We start from the raw sequence: 22,840 nt of genomic DNA, 5'->3' as shown, positions 1-22,840 counted from the left end.
TTGAAAGGTATTGCAGGTAAGTACTTTAGGAACTTTGAATAATTACAGTAGCATATATACTTTTCACATAAAACACAAATAGCTGTTTTAAAAGTGGACACAGTGCAATTTTCACAGTTCCTGGGGGAGGTAAGTTTTTGTTAGTTTTGTCAGGTAAGTAAATCACTTACAAGTCTCAGGTTTGGGTCCAAGGTAGCCCACCGTTGGGGGTTCAGAGCAACCCCAAAGTTACCACACCAGCAGCTCAGGGCCGGTCAGGTGCAGAGGTCAAAGAGGTGCCCAAAACACATAGGCTTCAATGGAGAGAAGGGGGTGTCCCGGTTCCGGTCTGCCAGCAGGTAAGTACCTGCATCTTCGGAGGGAAGACCAGGGGGGTTTTGTAGGGCACCGGGGGGGACACAAGTCAGCACAAAAAGTACACCCTCAGCAGCGCGGGGGCGGCCGGGTGAAGTGTGCAAACACGCATCGGGTTTTCAATGGTTTTCAATGAGAGACCAAGGGATCTCTTCAGCGGTGCAGGCAGGCAAGGGGGGGGCTCCTCGGGGTAGCCACCACCTGGGCAAGGGAGAGGGCCTCGTGGGGGTCACTCCTGCACAGGAGTTCCATTCCTTTAGGTGCTGGGGGCTGCGGGTGCAGGGTCTTTTCCAGCCGTCGGGAAATGGAGTTCAGGCAGTTGCGGTCAGGGGGAGCCTCGGGATTCCCTCTGCAAGCGTCACTGTAGGGGCTCAGGGGGGACAACTTTGGTTACTCACGGTCTCGGAGTCGCCGGAGGGTCCTCCCTGAGGTGTTGGTTCTCCACCAGTCGAGTCGGGGTCGCCGGGTGCAGTGTTGCAAGTCTCAAGCTTCTTGCAGGGAGTTGCAGGGGTCTTTAAATCTGCTCCTTTGAAACAAAGTTGCAGTCTTTTGGAGCAGGGCCGCTGTCCTCGGGAGTTTCTTGTCTTTCTTGAAGCAGGGCAGTCCTCTGAGGATTTAGAGGTCGCTGGTCCTTTGGAAAGTGTCGCTGGGGCAGGTTTCTTTGGAAGGCAGGAGACAGGCCGGTAGGACTGGGGCCAAAGCAGTTGGTGTCTTCTGTTCTTCCTCTGCAGGGGGTTTTCAGCTCAGCAGTCTTCTTCTTCTTGTAGTTTCAGGAATCTAAATTCTTAGGTTCAGGGAAGCCCTTAAATACTAAATTTAAGGGCGTGTTTAGGTCTGGGGGGTTAGTAGCCAATGGCTACTAGCCCTGAGGGTGGGTACACCCTCTTTGTGCCTCCTCCCAAGGGGAGGGGGTCACATCCCTAATCCTATTGGGGAATCCTCCATCTGCAAGATGGAGGATTTCTAAAAGTTAGAGTCACTTCAGCTCAGGACACCTTAGGGGCTGTCCTGACTGGCCAGTGACTCCTCCTTGTTATTCTCATTATTTCCTCCGGCCTTGCCGCCAAAAGTGGGGCCGTGGCCGGAGGGGGCGGGCAACTCCACTAGCTGGAGTGCCCTGCGGTGCTGGAACAAAGGAGGTAAGCCTTTGAGGCTCACCGCCAGGTGTTACAGCTCCTGCCTGGGGGAGGTGATAGCATCTCCACCCAGTGCAGGCTTTGTTACTGGCCTCAGAGTGACAAAGGCACTCTCCCCATGGGGCTAGCAACATGTCTCGGTTGTGGCAGGCTGCTGGAACCAGTCAGCCTACACAGATAGTCGGTTAAGGTTTCAGGGGGCACCTCTAAGGTGCCCTCTGGGGTGTATTTTACACTAAAATGTACACTGGCATCAGTGTGCATTTATTGTGCTGAGAAGTTTGATACCAAACTTCCCAGTTTTCAGTGTAGCCATTATGGTGCTGTGGAGTCCGTGTTTGACAGACTCCCAGACCATATACTCTTATGGCTACCCTGCACTTACAATGTCTAAGGTTTGGCTTAGACACTGTAGGGGCACAGTGCTCATGCACTGGTGCCCTCACCTATGGTATAGTGCACCCTGCCTTAGGGCTGTAAGGCCTACTAGAGGGGTGACTTATCTATACTGCATAGGCAGTGTGAGGTTGGCATGGCACCCTGAGGGGAGTGCCATGTCGACTTACTCGTTTTGTTCTCACCAGCACACACAAGCTGGCAAGCAGTGTGTCTGTGCTGAGTGAGGGGTCCCCAGGGTGGCATAAGATATGCTGCAGCCCTTAGAGACCTTCCCTGGCATCAGGGCCCTTGGTACCAGGGGTACCAGTTACAAGGGACTTACCTGGATGCCAGGGTGTGCCAATTGTGGAATCAAAAGTACAGGTTAGGGAAAGAACACTGGTGCTGGGGCCTGGTTAGCAGGCCTCAGCACACTTTCAATTCAAAACATAGCATCAGCAAAGGCAAAAAGTCAGGGTTAACCATGCCAAGGAGGCATTTCCTTACAATGTATTTTTCTCTGTACCTCAGTTATTAATAATTCTGTAAAAAATAGTTTTTGCCTTAATCTTAATCTGGAACCCATTTATTAATGCTTATTATGTTTTACTCTGCTATATTGTGATTTATTTCTATGAGGAGTGTAGTCTATTATCGCTAGATCAACAAGAGGCGTTGGAACTGAGTAGGTTGGGTAAAAATCAGGGAGTTCAAACCATTGGGGTTAGGGAAATATTGAGTTTTGTCTGGTGTTTGAGAGGAAATGAAATGTTAAGAAATTATGGTACATCAGACATCGGTAAAAAAAACAATATAAGATATATGTGGTGAAAGAGCAGTGTAGGCCTAAAATCCATGCTGATACCAGAGAGGTGAATAGTTCACTTCAAAATAGAATGCATGAACAGCAAGCTCCTAGTTAAAGGAAACCCCATGTTTTTAAGTTTGAAGGATTTTATGTTCTCAGCACACAGGCGCATATTCTGTTATCCAGGTAGATTAAAAACATGATTGAAGAATAGTAGCAGGAGATTGAATTAGCCAAGGATACACCAAATCTGATAAGAGGTAATGGGAGCAGAGCGATAAAAACACATGCAAATACACATGCATGTGTATTCAAGACTAGTGAATAGTTCGTTTGTTAAGCATTGTTACAACTGCAATAAAGAATGTGTAAGAATTAGGTTAAAGGTTTAAGGACACCAGTGATGTGACATTTTGTAACAAACATGTAACTGCTAAGTAGCTTATTATTTGGCCTTTTGTATTAAATATTGTTCATGTTGCTATATAAGTGGCTGATTGTTAAGCAGATAAATTAGACCAGATGTTTTAACTATATGAAGATTGCTACTCTCTCTGCTGCAACCGTAAAAAACAAGTTTTGCCTTGCCGAGGGGAGTCTTGTATTTTTCTTTATCTTACATTTCCCCGCAACATTGGTCTCTAACATGAAGATGGGAAACATCAGGTGTTGTAAAACTGTAGCGATGGTGCTATTAACATGTACAGTATGAGTATCAGTTGGCCTGCTGGTGTGCCCACTGACTCCTGTGGGAAATGTTTCAGGTCATATGACTAGGGGCGTTGCAGATATGACTAGTTATTGGGAATCTAAACAAATAATACCAATACATGAAAAGCACATGGATAGAAGTTTTAGAAATAATGGGTATACCAAAATAATTAAAAAACATTTTTAAATAATGAAATGTAATAGTTGCTATGTATGCACTTTCCTTTCTACATTAGCTGGTCAAGGAGCTACCTACATTCAGTTAGAACTTTTTGATTCACTTTCTTGCACTGTTTATTTAGCTATTTTTAATCATGTTGAGTTTGGTTAATCTATTCATTCATTAGAATGATAAGGAAATTAAATATGGGAAGTATTTGAGAGCGACTGCACAAAAAAGAGCTGATACCTAAATGGGTGAAGTTTTTCATGTTTGCTTAGCAGTAAAGACATTTCTTTGGTTTGTCAGCCTTAGGGTGGTCTTCCCCAAATTTTTGGTCTTACTCCTTCATTTTTGCTGATCTCGTTTTTGTTGACCTTTTCTTTCACTTGTCTCACCCAGTAACCTAGTTTTCTACAAGTGTGATTTTATTAAAGAATATATTAAAAGGAGTGTAAAAGTTGTAAGGAATCTGGAAGAGCTGACAGTTGCCTTAGAGGAAATTGAGGCAGAAGATGAATTTAGGTTCTCAGCTTTACATCCAAGGTTGCAGATTGAGCAAGAGAGGGAAGGTGAGATGTGTATGGTAAGGCACAGTTCCATAAAAGATGAAAGAGCAGAGTTTGTTGGTGAAAATATATGTGATGAAACTTATGAAGTTAATGGAGATCATTTGACTGGAAGAGAACCTGTCATGAGTGGTGTTTATTATGATTGTCGAAAGACCGCTTAATTCAATCTGCCAAAGACTTGGGTGGGTTAATGTTACCTAGATTTAGTTTTTACTAGAATCTATAATGTGAAAGAGTTGGAAGAGGAGCACAGTTTGAGAACAGTGAACAGAAAGTTTGGACAAGTGGTCCTGGACATTTTAGGGGCTAATATTTCTCCACTGGAAATAGCCATAAATGATGTGAAGATCAGGTGATTGTCTAGAGTTGTAGATAAACTTGCTTTGGATATGGCAAGACCCATTAAATTAGTGGATATAGAAATGTTATCAATTAAAGTGAAGGTTATTGTTCGACACAGCTCTTTCTGCAGGGTGATCCCCAAACCTTTAGCCTTCCTCCTCATGTTTTTTCCTGGATTTGTTTTTGTTGGCTACAGGACTCTGGGAACGTTACCACCGCTAAGCAGTGCTGAATTGCATGTGCTCTCTACTTAAAACATGGTAACAATGGCTTATCCACAATTCTGTGCCTCTGCCTGTCTCTGAATACACATCTGGAGTAGGTGACAGATGGGCTTGTGTGCATTCCCTCTAGAAAGTCACACACCAAGGGAGCTGGAATGTGACATTTGCATCCTGACGTCCCACCACCAGGCTGTTGGGCCTTCCTGGGCTAGATGAAAAGGAGGAGCTGATGCACCTGAATAGGGCTGTACATGTCCCTACACAAAGTGCTGCAACAGCCCCTGAAGAGTGTCTAGAGGCAGGGGAGGAAGGGCATGGATTTTGTGGACTTCAAAAGCATCTCTTTGAACTCTTCACTACTTCGAAGGCTCAACTGGGTATAAGCACTTGACCACAAACCCCACCAGATTAGTTCACTTTTGGGACCTGAAGAGATGCTGCCCGGAGGAGGTGCTGCCTGCTGATTGCTGTGCTGTAGGAGGGATTGCCACTTTACCTCTTGCTGTGCTTCGATGGCCTGATGCATCTTGCCTAGCAGTGAGAAGGACTGGATCTTCTCTCTACATCCTTTGATGCTAAAAGTAACTCCAAGGGCATGTTGGCTTGCTCCCTGTTCTGGAAGTCTCAGGGTCATCAAAGACTTCATCTCCCTATCACTACCAATGTACTCTGATACCCATGAGTCCAGCAGCTGAACTCAACAAGGATATGCACTTTGATTTTCCCAAGATCGACACTTCATTTTGTCAAAGATCGATGCTTCATGACCAACCAGTGTGGTGACCTACCAATGTAGGCTATTGCTGTCATTGGACTGTGCAACTTGTGAGTCCGACAGCTGAACTTGACATGGATGGTTGCTTTCCTTTGCCCAAGATCCTCACTTCCTTTTGTCAAAGATTGGTGCTACATGCCCAACCAGTGCTGCGATCTACCAAGGCAGTATGTGGCGACTTAAATTATCACCACATTCCTTCCCAACGCATTGCCTAGGTGACACTGAGCCATAGATGATCGTTGTGCCACATCAGCCCACCTTCATGGAAGCGGAAACTAACACTGTGCTCAGACGTTGGGAGCTTGCCTGCAATCCAGATGTGAGGGGCCCTATCTTGGGAGATCGCTGCATCTGCATTTCTTTTAACCGGGAGCCATGAGTCTATCTCGACCGCTCGAGGACAGCGCAGTGAGGCCCATCGCAACATCACCTTCCCACCAGGAGAGACCACAGCAGTGCAGGCCTGGACCAAAAGACCCACGACCCAGCTGCTTCGCCCAGAAAAGACACTGTGTGTAACAGGACCCACAAGGCCCCTGTAGCTGATCTGTGCGCTCACATGGGTGACTGAAATTGCCTGAGTACACTGCTCTTAAGGGACCAACTGTAAACCTTTATTCTAGTGGCTCTTTTGATCAGGATATGGTGGGCGAGTAACTATTCCCATTTGTGTTGTTTTACCCCGTGCTAGCATGGCCGCCAGTGATCTGTGAATCGAAAGTGCTTCTTAAGCACAGTACTTTAATTGACACTTTAGGAAGTTGATGAAATGGGTACCTGTGATTGAATTTTTGTTATTTTGGTCTTGTTTTAAACAGTAAAGGAGATACAATTTTTCTAATTCAGTGTGGAGCCTTCTTGTGGTGTCTTCACTGCGTTACTGTATTTTGAAGTGTGCACAAATTCTTTACATATTGCCTCTTAAGTTAAGTGTGACTGCTCTGTGTCATGCTACCAGAGGTTGAGCATAGATTAATTTAGGTTGGGAATCTGGCTACTATGACTAGTATGGTGGTCCCTACTTGGACAGGGTGCATACCTTTGCCAACTATAGACCTAATTTTTAACAGTTCTGCAGAAACATCTCACCTTAGATATTCTGTTGATGAAAGAGGGTAGTGTCTGTAAGGTAAATAAGGTGAAGAGGTGCATTACATATATATTGGACTGTAGTGGACCGATTGTCATTACTAACATAGCAAAGGCTTACGGGAGACTCAAGGTCCTGGGTAAGAAAGAGAGGGAGTGGTTTTGGAAAAGTAGGTGAGTGGCAAGGTAGTTTTGATGGTGGGGTTATGCAAATCTGTTCCAACATTTTTTGCGATTGGGTTCTGCCCATTCAGTATTCCTAGTTTTTTTGCTTTTTTTATCACCTGGATTCAGACTTTTTACTGTGAATGAGTTTCAATATCAGTGTCTCACCCACTTAATTCACATGGCAAACACACTGTATGTGTTTACTGCCAGTGTCCGTCATTTAAGATAAGACTGCTGTGATACAGCAGGGGTAAGAGGCACAGGCTGGTTACATGTGAACATGTGTGCATATGCGTGTGTACATGTGTGCAGGCTGCCTGTGGGAAACTACTGTTGTGCATAGCCTGGTAACTGCGCACAAGTAACCTGCCGTAGTAGGGACTCTTCAGGGTCAGATATTCACCTGGGATAGGCCTTATAAGGTTAGGGCCCACCATTAGAGAAAGTCAGTGTGATTGACTGTTTTGTCTATAATAACAGTCTATTAGAAACATTGGGAGAGAACTGTCGTAGAGTGCAGTTTTGCTCCCCTTTGGCCAACAGAGACCACTGGTGTCTTGATATGGGGTGTAACCTGTGCAGAAAATCAATTATGTAAGTTCCAAAATGATATCTCTACACTTTATGGGTCATCTTGAATTTTCATATTTCTCTGGCTCAGCTCCCGATCAGAGCCTAAGCCTTTTGTCACCTTGCTGTGCCCAGTTAATTACATTTCTCTCCAGTAGCAGGAACAAAGGGCACCCCTCACAAAAGGAGCGATTAACAGTACTTCTTCCAGGTCGTGGGGAGGAAAGGAATGGAGAAAAATAATCTACCTCAACCACTCAGCCGTCACTCTGTACCAGGGATGGGCCTTCCCAAGCCCACTGAGCAAATGAGAGTGCCCAGACAACTGGAGCCAGCCCAGCAGGAAAGCTCACTTTTAATTTTTGGTGTGCAGGACCCTGGCAGTGATGTCAGAGAGGGGTGCAAATAAAACCCCAGGAAGTTGACTCTTGGCTGACACCATTTTGGACTGTCCTAGAAGGCTGTGCAGGAGGGTTAGGGTAGGGGTGGAGAGGAGACGTGGCACCCTAGGATTGGTCTGTGGTGCCTTACTTATAGAACATTTTCTCCCCTTTAAGTAATTTTACACAAATGGCAGACTATCTTCTCAACTGTGGATTTTTCTACACTTCACTCCTGGGTCCTGGGAACACCATGGAGAACTGTAAGGAGGAACTCCCTGACCCCCACTCAGGACTAAGGGCTCTCGTTTCAGCTGACCCCAGGACCAATGGGTCAACCAAAGGCCATTGAGGCCGGGCGCCTTACATCCCCTGAGTACCAGTTAGGGGAAAGTCCTGGACTTTTCTGACCCCAGGAACCAAGATCAAGAGAGGTGCTGGTGCAGGGAGCCAGGAGAACTAGTTCCTTCAAACCTTTACTACTTTGGAGGTGAGGAGGGTTGTTGCAACTGTCCATGTTGGATGGAGCTTGTGCATGGATATTTCATATATTTTACCCCCAGGGAAAGGACATGCATGGGACTCCCTCCCTTACTCTATTAAATGCCTGGGGACCCCATCCCTTGAGAGTACTCCTTTCAAGGGCCCTGGACCCTATCCCTGACTCCCGCATGTGCAAAATCAGTGGGGAGTGCACTGTTCTGGAGTCAGCCTCCCCGCTCCCCGTGACCATGTCAGATGGAGCTGACTGGAGCGGGCAGTCTGAGAGACCTTGCCAGCACCAAGAGCAGCACGAGGAGTCCTGCCCTGGTAGGGAGCCAACAGGGGCACCCAGGGGTGGCTCTCTGTGCCATCCCCCAACATGAACATAGTAGGTGTGCCCGGGTGGGACCATCCACCTTTAAAAATAGGAGGAAAAAGCAAAGAAAACCATGATCACTGCTTTCCCAGCTCAGTGGGAGAGCCAATACTATACTATTAACTGCACTCATGAGGAGCACTCCATAATGCCCTACGGGGTTCATCTGGTTTTCCTGAATCTTGAGCTGTTTCTCCCCTTGTGGTGGCTCCAGAATGAAATGGTTACCACTAACAGAATCAGGGAGGTGCAGCCTTACCCCCGCCAATATATTATAGGATTTGTCCTTACATTTTCAAGCACTCCTAAGGCTTGAGCTTTTGCTGTACAACTGGGAATGCTGTGCCCTCTAGGGTTCATGAATATGATTACAGTGTTTATGGCCTGAAAGGCCTAAAGGTGGTCAAGAGAAATATGTGTGTTAAAGTGCCCTCTAGGGTCCAAGTGTAAGGTGCAATGCAATGTTATCACAATATGAGGGCTTATAGGGGCTTCTTTTAAAAGTGCAGTTTGACGGTGGAAAATGTATGCAAAATACATTGACACAGGTTTTACTCATTCAAAATGCTTTATTTGTTTACCATAATGATGTCAATGACTTCTACTCATAGTAAATATGTTTATCCATATTAATAAGTGCATTCATATAGAATTATTCTTTTTGATAATTACATTTAAGGCCAGAATGATGATTTTAACATGTGTTTTGTTGCTTTTGAACATTGACAAAATAAATACACTCACTTAATATGGTTGTGTGGCACTTTTAGTCGGGGTAATAGATGATTATATAATGTCTTATATGGTATGTTCCATCTGCCAATGTAATATTTGTAAATTATAGTGTGGTATCTAGTAGTGTGTGTGTAATAAATGTACTTCTCCTTTTTCTAAAGAACAGTACTGATTGGACAATCATTTTTGAGTGTTATTATAGTGTGCCAGTGAGTGATGTATTACTAGCACATACCACCTCTCATAAGCAGGCCTTGGACTGCTCTGCATCAGTACGCTGAGAGAGCCACACTCTACAATGGGGTGCTTGGTTCCCAGTAAGTGGACCTATTACTTGTGCGAGCCAAACAACTAATAACCCAATTTCCTGAAAACACCAATAAGAGTAATTATAATGATCTGTGCAATTTCTGTATTTGTTTATTAAAACTAATAGAGAGTATGCTCTGATGATATATAGTAAGCATATGAATAATGAGGACAATACTTCTTAGTGGTTAAAAATAATTAAAGGGGGATTTTCGGTAGCTGTTTCAAAAATATGCAAATATTGTGTGTAAATGATTTTGGGAAATCAATGATGATGCAAATAGTCATAACCAATGAACTAGTGAAGTACTCAAAACAAATTTGCTATGTCACTTGGAAGTGTAATGAAAATTGAGAAGTAGATATGAAACATTTTCGTGTGATACACCACTTATTTTAAAATGTTAGCAGTTTCTGGTGTTCTGCTCATCTTGCTCCTGCTCATCCCCCGTCCCCATCAGTATCATGCTGCAAGTCATCTCTGCTCTTGTTTCCATGGAGCACCAAGTGAATGACATCAAAAATGGACAATTGTGTTAGGAAGCGTTTATGGTGAATGAACTTTTCATTGTGTACCCAAAGTATAATTTTCTTGTATGCATGCCAATTCTATGAGCCATTGTTTTAGAAATGTTTCCTTTTGTGTTGTACATCTTCAGGGTTCAGTTGCTAAGGGAGCAGGTGGAAGATTTCTCTTACCTTAAGAAACTATACTAGATTGTTAAAATTTACGTTGCTGTTTCTGATTTGTCAGTGCAACCCTAACGTTCACCATACCATTTTAAATTTGCCGAATTTAGTAATAGTTTGTGTGAATTGTATTTAAAAACTCCTAGGTCTTGCAGATTGATTGGCATAAATTAGTTTTTGCCTTGGCTTGGTCCTGCTCTTGGTTTTTCTCCTTTGGGGTGTCTTTCAACATCTTTCCGAGTCTATGTCCATCTGTTTTTAGATTTATCGTTGGGATGCTGTGAGTACTCTTTATGAGTTTGGTTCGTCACTTACTACCTAGACTTGTCTAATTAGGGATTTTTACTAAGTTTTATGACTACATATTTCGGCATTTAAGCCTTCATGGCGGTTTGTGCATTTGTTTTGTTTCATCTTTATATAAATGGACATCATCAATTTCTTAAAAAGCAAGTCACCTCCTTCCAAACTGCCTCAGTGTAAGACACTGTTTTGCAAAAAATCAGTGAACCATTTATCAGTGGGTTTGTGTGGTTTTGTCTTGCAAAGCTTCAAGATCCTAAGGACCTGATTACGACCTTGGCGGATGGGATATTCCGTCACAAACGTGACGGATATCCCACACAAAGTTATACAAGTTCCATAGGATACAATGGAACTTGTAATAAGGCAGACGGGATATCCGTCACATTTATAATGGAGTATCCCGTCAGCCAAGATCGTAATCAGGCCCATAATCATTCAGAATAGCTAATAAGGTCTTATTGAAATGGGATAGAGCATTGAGTACAGTATTAAAACAAGGAAACAAGTTCTGTGGACTGTGGTCCTAACTGGCACTTCCTATTTTATAATAATTCCCTGGATAAAGCTCTTGGCTGGTTTACTGAAGATGTTCCTAGGATAGGAAATCACCCAGTCTCAGTTTTATTATATGCGGACCACTCGTCTTTTTGGCACATTCTGTGAACAGTCTGCAAAAACCTTTGAAGGGTTTTAATAATCTTATGCCTGGGCTCAAGCTTAAGGTTAATCATAAAAACTCCTTTGTAATGTCATGTGGCCCAAAAAATCTGAAGTCTAAGTCTTTTTTCATGGGAGGGAGACCTATTGCAGTTACATTATCTTTTAATTATATAGCCATTTTATTTGAGGCAAATGGGACATGGACTACGTTAATAGCTCAGAGGTTGCAAAAACGGGGGAAGTAGAAGAGGCTATAATTAGGTTCATGAAAAGACTAGGACAAAAACCAGTGCAGGAGATGGTTCAGTTTTATAAGAGCAAGTGCCTAGCAGTAGGAACATATGGATCAGGAGGTTTGGGGTATACAACTGTGGGGGAACTCCAGGATACTAAAAATTGTTTTTATGCAGATTGATAGCGATCCCTAGGGCAACGGTGAGCTTTATTACTCACACAGAATTAGGGATGGGCTTTATTGAAGACAGCATAAAACTGGCACCCCTACTTCTGTGGCTGAAAATATGGTGTGCACCCAAGCTCCCTTTTCTAGAAGAGTGTTGGCTAATTGCCTAAAATTGGACAATATGGATCGAATTCCATGGATGGCTTTTGTAAAACATACTTTTTATAGTCTAAATTGTAGATCTTGCTTGGATAATCCTGAAAATCTTCTTCCTACTGATAAAGCAAAGCTAATACAGCTTTAGGGTTCAGCAACAGATGAATCTAGGCTGGTGGATGTTCTAGATTGGCATACAGTCATGAGATACATGCAGATTTGCACAAACTCTAATATGGATCCATGTTTGTCACGGATTGTGAAACCAGAACATAGATTCTATTTAACCAGGTTAAGGGTGAATATGGTCCATCATTCAGTGGCCTTTCCTGTCTATGATACCTGGCACGCCTCCTTTCCTCCATGTCCCTGTGAAGGGCTAACCGAAAAATTTACTTTGCACTTTATGTTTTTTTGCACATTGTATGCTTTACCAAGATTCAGATTTCTGTGCCCCATTCTGTTACACATACGTTGCACATCATACAAAGAGGGGCTGGTTTACGTACAACCTATGTCGACTGTTGATGTATGTATGGCAGTCCTTCGTTATATAATTGCTGCTATAACCATAAGAAAAGGCTATGCACTTTAATGTGGAATATTGTTTATATTTTTAGACAGAGCCCCATGCATTATTATACGTGTAAGAATAAATTGAGTTACTTATGGTCTATCATTGATAGATTTTATGATTTTTTTTAATGATTGGTTTGAAATTTATATATATGCTTTTATGGCCGAGTGTTTTCTGCCGAATAAAGTTTGACTTGACTGGAAATATTTTAATGAATTCAAATTTCAAACTCACAGAGACTGCTGGTTATATACCAATTAAAAAAAACATTTATTAGCACTTATTTCATTTTATCCACGTAAAGGAATAAAACAATAGGTTTTAAATTGCTGTCTTCTCACATTTTTCAACTAAAGAAAGATATCACATGTATACATGAGTCCTTTTATCCACCTCTGCTGTGCCTTGTAATTTTTATGTCAGAGCCTCGAGTGAAGGACATAATCACGTGTACCACAAAAAACGATCAGTTAATTAGAATTTTTCAAAAGCTTGAATAAATGAGTGTACTCCTCGATATAGAACCCAGTTGAGGAATGCTCTTCCTCTTCCAACTACTGACCTTAACATGAAATAGAATGCCCCTACAATATACATGTAAAAACAACCAAAAGTAGAACAAAGTGTCCAATATTTAAAGGATATAAAAAAAACAGTTTTGTACGTTTTAGAGATTATAGCCCTCATTACGAGCCTGGCATTCCATTGAATGCCAGACTTGCGCTGGCACTCGGACTGCCGCCAAAAGTGGTCTGGCCGCTGGCACTGCCAGGTTGCCACTAGCTGACAGCCTGGTGGTGCTGGCGGTCTCAATCCACCAGAGCAGTTTCTTGGGGATCACAAGTCCCCTTTCCGCCAGCCTTTGCATGTTGGTAGCCCCGCCATGCAAAGACTGGAGGGATAGGGGTGCCAGGAGCCCCTGCACTCTCCATGTGCTTGGTATGGACAGCTCAGGGGCCCCCATGGACAGACCTGTTGCGCTTTTCATGGCCCAAATTAGGGGCAGTGAAAAGTGAAACGGGTGCTGTTGCACTCGATGCACCGCCACATTGCCACCGGCTCAATTATGAGCCGGTGTCAATGTTAAGGCCCTGTTCCCCGCTGGGCCGGCAGGGAAGTCGTAATAGGGCCAGGGCGCGGAAGACCGCTGTGGCGGTCTTCTGTGCGAACGAGGGCCTATATGCCAAATTAAATACTAGCACTGAAAGTCTTTATCATTTTAACCATTCACACAATGTACCTGATCTAATAAATCTACTTAAGTAGGTTTTGGCAGACAAGAAGTGTGTGAAAATGTTCTCAGCATAATATATTAAAATGAAACAAATTTACTCAATATAAGGTCAATGTGAATCACCAGATAGTTAATAGTAATTTGTTTTATACCAACAATTTTAAACACCCCTGTATTCATAATAAGAATCATATACTTTCTCCCTATAAGCATAAACATGTTAAATCAGACCTATTACAAATTTAAAAAGTGTAGAATATTCTAACACAGGGATGGGAAAACTACTACACAGACACAGAAACTAATAAGAGGTAAAGGAGCCATTGAAAAAATGAACAACATTGAATGGCAAAGTTAACAATATAGTTGAAGGTGCAAAATGTATGCATGCATGAAATAGAGGAATCTCAAATTAAAATAAGGATCCAAAATACATGTGAAAGACAAGGAAGATGAGACAAGAGGATAATGATTACTCTAGAAAAGAGTGAAAGACTTTTAAAATGTTTGAAATTAGATTCCCCAAAACTTAAATTTAAAACGAGAAAGAGTAAAGAAAATTTGCATGATGTAAGTGGGTGGTACAAAGCTGAAGTCTGAACTTAGGAAGTGGATTAGAGGTACAGACAGTGGGAAGGTGAATAAAAAAGAAAATTCCCTTCCAACAACAGTTTAGAAAGACCATTCAAAAATGTAGTTGCCCGGAGAATGGCTGGAGGAGCAGACATTTGGAAGCCAACATGGGTCTCATAGAAGGTTAGTGGATCAAGGAATTTCACATCACCATTATTGGGTCATACATTTAAAAAGGTCTGGGTGATTCTTAGGTTAGTAAAATCTGGGCATTGGCTCCTGCCCAGGCTCACCTCCTCACTGTGTGCCATCTTTCTACTCCCTGGTTGTTCGCCTGTGTTCTGCCCTAGATATCTATAGTAATCCCCAGTGCTGGGCTGCTTGCTGAAGTTTCTTGATTTCCTGCAGGAGTCAGCCCGTCGAAGTCCCTCTGGACTATTTTCACGTGAAACAAGCTAAAAAAGACCAATTTTAGAGCTTTTTATCAAATAGCACAGTCAAACATTTGACGGAAAAAGTAGCAGTCAACTTAGAAGAAATAGAAATTAATATACACATTTCACACACAATATTATGTACTCATTGTAGTTATTGGTATTATTCTATTTCATGTTATCTTCTGAAATGGTTATGACAGCATAACCAATATAGGAAATCTAGCGGTCAGATTTAAAGTTTGATGAATGAACTACTGTCTGCCAAATTCAGAGATTACCACTGGCCCACCAGTGACTTCCATTTCTTGACAATAACCACTTAAAGGCAGTTCCTTTCAAAGAAAAAAATGTTTGGTGGGCAGCCTTTGCTGGTTTTGATGAATATTCACCAAACTTTCACAAAGATTTTGATTCCCAAAAAGAAACTCACAAAGTGAAAGGTTGTTACTGAAACATAAATAACTAATGACACCCACAGCCAGGGAGTGGAGGGTAAATATAGTGATGGACAGAATAAAGGACATTACCCTACATAGGACAGGTGGGGTAATGCCCTTTCCCCGACGGCTCCTACTATGCCAGGCCATCAGGAGAAGCCCTCCTTCAATGGAGCCAACAAGTGTTCTGGCAACATAAAACTGGTGGTCCTTCCTACTCAAAATGAGGTTGGAAGAGTTTGACAAACAGAGTACTCTGTCACATTTTTAAGTACTTTGCACACCAAACTCTAAGGGCCTCATTATTAATAAGCCAACCGTCAAACCCATGGGGAGGATGCCACTGTCATGATGTGGTGGTGTCCCCCCGACCGTATTACAATGTTCCAGCCCCGGGCTGACCGGAAGGAACATTGTATTATAAGGTTCCTACCGGGCTCCCAGGTGGAAACAGTGCTATGGTATTGGCCTCAGCTGAGCTGAAGACATTACCGTAGCACCCCAGCACCATCAGAATGCGTACTGTCTGCTGCAATGGTGCCGGGCGGGGGGGGGGACTGCTCTGCCTATGCCATGGTATAGGCATGGGCTGTGCAGGCCCCCTGTAGTCCCTGGCACTGGCTTTTTACCAACCTTTCATTGGCGGGGTGACTGCCATGGAAATGCTGGTGGAAAGTGGGGTTGTAATCAGCATGGTGGAGCTAAATTCAGCACCGCCGTGGCTTCGTACAATTCTGGTCTCCATTGGCCCATCCGGAAACACATTACCGGCGGAGACAACTGGTGGGTCCACCCTCCAGGGTTGTAATGTGGTCTGACTGTCACCAAGTGGCTGGCAGTCCTTAGACGTAATGAGGCCCTAAGTCTGGCTTTGAGGTTTTTCACCTTTTCTGGACCCAATCACAGTTCAGATATCATTGTGTTTATTGAGTACACCAGGCCATCATTGATAAAATCTTGTCAGCTTGTGAAATTTAAGAAATCCTTCACCAGCTAAGAGTGTTACTGATCTCTAATTCATAAAAAGAGACTTAGTTTGACTACTGGTGGTATGCTGAAGTGCAACTTGTTTCATGAAAAACCCAGTGAAAGAAAATAGGTTGTCAACAAACACCCACTAATGAAAGCATTAAGCATTATATGCTTGCTCTAATTAACATTAGCAATTATTTGCGCAACTCAAATACTATTGTGAAAAAAATGGGAAAAAGACCACTAAAACAAGTATTAGCCTTGATAAAAAAAAAATTACAAAAAACATTTGCACCAAATGGTCACATCTGATCAAATCTAGAGTAAGTATTTATCATCTTCGTTTGGGAAGCTGCCACCAAAAATACAATATCATGTAATAATCACAGTACGGTGCTGACCACGAGTGATAGTGAAAAAGAGGGAAAGGGACCAGCAATATTAATAACTTTAAATAAAAGGTATACTGCAGGCTAATTAGTAACATATTTGAGGTTCAACGTTCTAGCCTTCTTCATAAATGAACTCAGATCAGGGAGTTTATACAATTATTGTATTAGAGGTATTGTTTCCACTTCCTTAGATAAATAATAGTAAATAATAAATACCAATAAATTTACTTTATTTCCCTTTTAAAAAGGTGGCCCCGCATCAAAGATACACAGAGGCCCTCATTATGTCCCTGGCGGTCTTCTGACTGCCAGGGATAATGTGGCAGTATTACCGCCAACAGGCAGTAATACTGCCACATTATGAGACTGGCAGGTTGGCTGGAGCCAACCTGCCACTTCTTCACTCATACCGCAATGGTAGTATGAGCCACCGGGCCGGAGATGTCTATCTCAAGCCCGGCGGCCGACATAGCACCGCCCGTGGCATTATGAACCGACCTACCACCATGGTTTTCGTGGCGTTAGCAATGCCACGAAAACCATGGTGGTAGGCCCTATTGGTGACAGGGAAGTCCTTTCCTGTTACCGGTAGGTGGCTCCCCCACCCCCCTTAACACCCACCTGATGCCCCCCCTCCATCCAAACTCCCACCCCCTCTGATCCACAAACTAATGCCCCCACCCCCCTCCGATCCACTCACTCCCTCACCCCCTCTGATCCACTCACTAACCCCCATACACGCACACACCACACAACTGACCCCACCCCCCACAGCCACACACATCCCCCTTCTACCCCCACTACAGTCACAGCGAACCTCACCCCACACCCCACCTCCCCGCATACACGCACACAGACACCCACATGCACCACGCATACAACCATTCACTTACACTGGCACACACGCATTCATCCACGAATACTTTCAGACATACTCACACAAATACACTGACATGCAGACACTCACTCACTTCACCATTCTTACACGCTTTCACTCACATGCATTCAACCATGCAAACAACACAACACACACTGAAGCATTCACACTCACTCACATATTCATGCACACACTCAGACCCACACACAACACCCCCACCCTCCCACCCCCCTCCCCTGTCAGACACATGGCTTACCTTGTCCAGTGAAGAGGTCATCCGTCAGGGAATGGTAAGGGGCGCTGCTACCACCAGCAGCGCCCCACCAGCAGAACACCGCCAGGCTGTATTACTGGTCATAATATGGCTGGCAGAGTGCTTCTGGTGTGGTGGTGCTGGTGTTAGCAGCGCCAGCTTACCACCGTCCACCACCATGAGCACTGCCAGATTTCCGCCCTTATTGTGGTGGAAGTCAGGCGTGCTCATAATATGTTGGACGGATGGTAGCCGCCGTGGCGGTATGTTGGCGGCCATCACCACGTCAGTAGGCGGTATTTACCGCTAATGTCATGATGAGCCCCAGAATACTTTCTCCAGACATACCTTTGACCAGTCTCGTTTTTGGGAAGATACAAGTATTGTTATATCAAGATAATGGGTATCGATGGTAGCTGTGCTTATATGAAAGGTCAGGTGTTAATAACATAAGTTGGGTATTTCATGTGTCTCTGCTCAATAACTTCACTGGAGGAGTCAGAAGAATAACTTTTGTAGACTTAATTCCATGACATATCCTCAAGATCAACAATAGTACATTCCAGGGGCCCTTTTATAGTCTTAAACATATTGTTATCTAAAACAGGTTGTTCTGTGCTCTGTAGGGTGATTCATTTATCATTACAGAGAGAAAACATTAATAGTCTCTGGCTCCTTTCCAAACTAGGAACCATTTTAAAATATGTTATCCAAATAATGTTGTAGTGTGAATTAGAGAAAAGTCTACAGTTCTTTTTATTAGCAATTTAGACAGTATGTTTTCCAGAATATTTGAAGGACATTTTACGTTCCAGTTCCCCAATGCTGAAGAATCAAGGATAGAATAGATAGACAAGAAAGTGGGAAAATCACCATTGGATCATTATTTCATTTAATGACATGAGGCAGATCCATTTGTGGGGCATCTTCCAGGTCTAATCTCAGCTACTAGAAAGTCCATAATGCTGGTTTATGATTACATATTTTGGAATCAGTAAAGCTGCTGATGTTTCTTGAGAACTGACTCCTTTGGAATCAATGTGAGTTTGCTATTCATGATCCATCTTTATAGATTGAATGCCACTGGTGATCCCTCTCATCATTTACATATTTTTCCAGTAGTTTTAATGACACAGTTTTTTCTATTTGGAGATGTCAACTATAGTTGGAAACAGTTATCTCTATGTTAATACCCCAAATCCTGATTCAAATAATGTTATGCCCCTTAATACCAGGCATGAGATAGAAGGATTTACTTGACAAGAACATTTTCTAGTGTTGTAACTTTGTAAATGGGGTGGGAGCATGTGCGTTGCTAGGGGAAGGTCAGAGGTGTGAATCTAGGGAATTCTGGAAACATACACAAATTCAGCACATGGTGTGTATTCATAAGATTCCTAATGTTTTGAATTGTCCAACTGGAGCTCCTTCGTAGTACCCACTGTTATTTATAGATGGACTATTATTCCCTACACAAGGCCCATGAACACTAACATTTCTATAGGACAAAGAGCAACCTGATCAGAAATAATACAGATCTGGCAATTTACAAATTATTTTTAGCATGGGAGGAGCGGGTGGGGCCTTGGAGGGGCGGGCCTCATGCTGAGAGCTATCTAAGAGACACTCTGCCCCTTACGAAGCTTTCCACACCCTCCCAAAAATGAGTCATTCAGGTGGTTGCTGATGTCCTTGGGTGTTTTCACACTTCTTGATAGACATTGGCTGGTTACTGCCTCCAAAACGAGCTGGAAATCCCTGCTTTTAGCAGTGGCTTCCGGCAGCTTTAGGAGGGAGGGGGGCGGGCGGGAAGCACAGACACACACACTCATTCGTTCACACGCAGACGCGAACGCACGCACATCCATCAACAACACTCATACCATTCAAACATGCACGCACGCACCCAACATTCATTTTAAAACATAACACACACTCATTCTTTCACACACACACGCACGCATGCACGCACATCCATTAACAACACCCATAACACTCAAACATGCACGTGCGGACCTAACATTCAATTTAATACATCACAAACACACACACACTTACCTTCAGCCTCCAGGTCCCAGGAGGGCTGGGACTGCTGACTTCCCTCATTGGCTGACCAGCCTCGTCACAGAGTGAGATGGGGTCATTGAGACTGCTGACCCCACCCCACTCTGTGACAAAGTATCACTGATTGACACTCAGCCTGGGCGCTTTAGGGCTTAAACCTGAAGCGCCCAGGGCGAGTGTCAATGGGTAACGCTTTACTCGTCACCCAGGGGAGGGCCTTGAGGCACCTTTGCTGAGCCGAGGAGGTCACGCCCATAGGAGCTGTGACCTCCTCAGCCCAGCAAAGTTCAGCTCAGGCAGCCAGCAGTCTGCGCAAATCGCGCATGGCTCACTCCTGGCTGTCTGAGCTGAAAATGAAGAGTGTCTGTCAGGCTAGCCTTTGTTCAGCCTGACAGACACTCTTCATGAGGGGCAAAGGGTGGGGGGGCATGACCCCTCCGCCCTAAAGGACGGGCCACCACTGGCTTTTAGTGGTTTTCAGCTAATTTTCTCTGCCACTGTGTGATTGCAGCTCCTCACCAGGTGGTCATGTGTAGGGAGCCGAAATTGTGTGACGCACAATGGTGCTGTGTGAGTTGACAGGTCTGATAACATACTTAACCTGAATAATTAGGGTTCAATACTAGAAATTGGATTGGCCATTCGGAAGCCTTTGACACTATCTACCTTCATTACAGATGCACTGATACAATTAACCCAGTGGTAGTGACCGGTGCAATGCTCAGAGGGCATTGAAACTTCTTAAAAGCAGTGCTAACTATAAGAGCTATAAAACGTGAAAGGTTAATACTTTTGTTTGCCTGAAACTTCAGTGTTTTATAACAGTTGGCGTGCTGCAAGTGTGAAGTGGCTTGTCTTAGCTATACATTTTTATTTATGTATTATTATTTGTGCGTCATAAATTCAACTTTGAGACAAGCATTTGCAAAGTCAAGAGGTTTGTCTTATTTTATGTGTGTAAAACTTTTTTGTTGAAAGCAGACGTGTGTTAACACACAAACAGGAGTATGAATGATAAAGGGGATGATGAACTGTAAGTAACAGTGAGGGGCAGCAGGTGCGAGTACCTGAAGAGTAGGAGGTGAAAGTGACAGCAAGTGGCAGGAGGTGGGACTGATAGAGAGGATATGTGGTGGAACAGGGATCTGCAGCACAGACATCCACAGGAATTAGGCAGACTGCACACATACTGAGCCCTGATCAGCATGCTGACTCACAGAAGGGCAAGGAGAAACAGGAGTCTCCTTTTCCACCAGTGCTATGGCACCAGAGCTCCGTGGAGTAACAGCCCATCACTTTTCAACAAATTCATGCCTCCATCCTGCAACTACTCTGTAGGACTCCTTATGTAATGTGACACTCAAGAAAATGCATGTGCCTGAAACAGCCAGTTACATAAACCACTAGTCCAGGCAGCCTGCCTTGATACATCAATCATCTGCTGCTACTAACACAGCATAGTTTAATTCATGTATGATCTTGCAACTTAAAACCCACTGCATTTGAAACAACCCCCTGCAAGAGTTGCTACTGGCATCTACACAGTCTAGCTCTGCGTTTCAAAGAATTGAGACCAATACAGGCAACAGGAACTAGTGAAGATGAAGTAACAGTAGCTAATGTGGCAGGGTTGAATTGGTGCTGCGTGTGAGGCAAAATGGATTCTTTTTGATACAAAAAAGAAAGTAATGAATCACATAAAGAAAGCTGTGTCTCGTATTGGTTCAGTTTGTTTCTAATAATCATATGCTAAATGTGAGCTGTAAATGTCAGTTTTACCTATAAGTCTAAAATGTAATCTGCTGGATCAATGTCAAATTATAGTTTTCCTTACCTAAAGTAAAACAAATGATTGAAGTGTGTTGAATGTCAGAACCCGTAGTACTGTTTGAAATGTACATAGCTTTAATTCCTGTGTCTATATGAATTTCTATAGAGGCTCAACTAAGTGATTCACATTTCTAATCACATATCTAGCCAATCAGAACTCACCAAAATTCACTACTGTCCTTTGCAAATGTTCCAAGCAAAGAGATGACTTGACTGACGGGTGAGCACAATCAGTATATGGCCTGAACTACTGCCCCACTCTTTGTAGTGAATGGACTGCCCTTTCCTTAAGCAACAGAACAGCAATGCCAATCAACCAGGTTTCTCTGCACAAAAGACTTCCTGGCATCACTGATGATAATGGAGTAAACTGTTATCTATGTTTGTCTCTCCAGAGATGGACTACTTTGTTAAAATGTAACAGTGATCAATTATGTAAGACATAGCAAATAAGTCACTGTCTGATCATGGGAACCCAAACAAACCGGAGGCTGAAGGGGGGGGGTGTCCCAAGGATCACTGTATGCATATAGAAAGAACAATAGATAGTAAAACTGCCTTAAACAGTGTAAGTGATATCTAACCAATCTATTGACATACAGATTATTTTCTTAACCCCTACGGTGCCTTGGACGAGCTAGTCTCGCTCTTGGCCACGGTTCCCGTGTGCCGGTGACGAGACCTGCTCGTCCTGCACTGGGCCCACGGGGAGCACTAGTGCTTCCCCTGTGGCCCTCCCACCCATGCCCCCCATCAGGGATGGAAGGGGAATCGCTTCCCCTTCCACCCCGACCCTCCTGGTCCCCCCCAGTGACGTCTGATGATGTCAGCCCATGATCGATGATCGTGTGCTGACCTCATGAGAGGTCACCTCCCATCATGCTGGAAGCATGCTTCCAGCACGATGCGGAAGGGAAATGCTAAACATTTCTCTTCCGCTCGGGAAGAGGGGGCAGGCAGAGACATCCTTTCCTTTCTTTTGATGACATTCTGAGCATTTCTTCTGCCCGATCTCAATGCGATCGGGCAGCAGAAATGCCCACTAGACACCAGGGACTTTTTTTATTTTTACATATAAAGGGGAGCGACCCCTTGGGCAAGGGTTGCTCCCCTGGGGGACATTTTATTATTAGGCCTTTTCTGCCCCCCCGGGGGCAGATTGGCCTATATTGATTAGGCTGATGTGCCCCCAGGGGGGCAGAGGGCACTATACACCAGGGATTTTTTGTTTTTCTTTCATAAGGGGAGTGACTCTTTAGGCAAGGGTCACTCCCTAGGGGCCAATAATTGTATTAGTCCTATTCTGCCCCCCCGGGGGCAGAGCAGCCTATATTGATTAGGCCGATTTGCCCCCAGGGGGGCAGAAGCCACTAGACACCAGCAATTGTTTTTTTAATGTAATTGGC

General features: G+C 43.8%; 1 protein-coding gene across 3 annotated transcripts in view; it reads right to left on the bottom strand.

Moving 5' to 3' along the window:
• Window positions 1-22,840, bottom strand: part of ESPN (espin) — a 917,745-nt gene that overhangs the window by 301,075 nt on the left and 593,830 nt on the right. For all 3 annotated transcript variants that reach the window (XM_069240012.1, XM_069240013.1, XM_069240014.1), the window contains exon 8: window positions 14,466-14,627. In XM_069240012.1, coding sequence (XP_069096113.1) covers window positions 14,466-14,627 — 162 coding nt within the window. The remainder of the gene's footprint in view (window positions 1-14,465; window positions 14,628-22,840) is intronic.

Source organism: Pleurodeles waltl, chromosome 6 (assembly GCF_031143425.1).
Source record: "Pleurodeles waltl isolate 20211129_DDA chromosome 6, aPleWal1.hap1.20221129, whole genome shotgun sequence".
Lineage (NCBI taxonomy): Eukaryota > Metazoa > Chordata > Amphibia > Caudata > Salamandridae > Pleurodeles > Pleurodeles waltl.
This window is presented reverse-complemented; position numbering and strand designations above follow the sequence as displayed.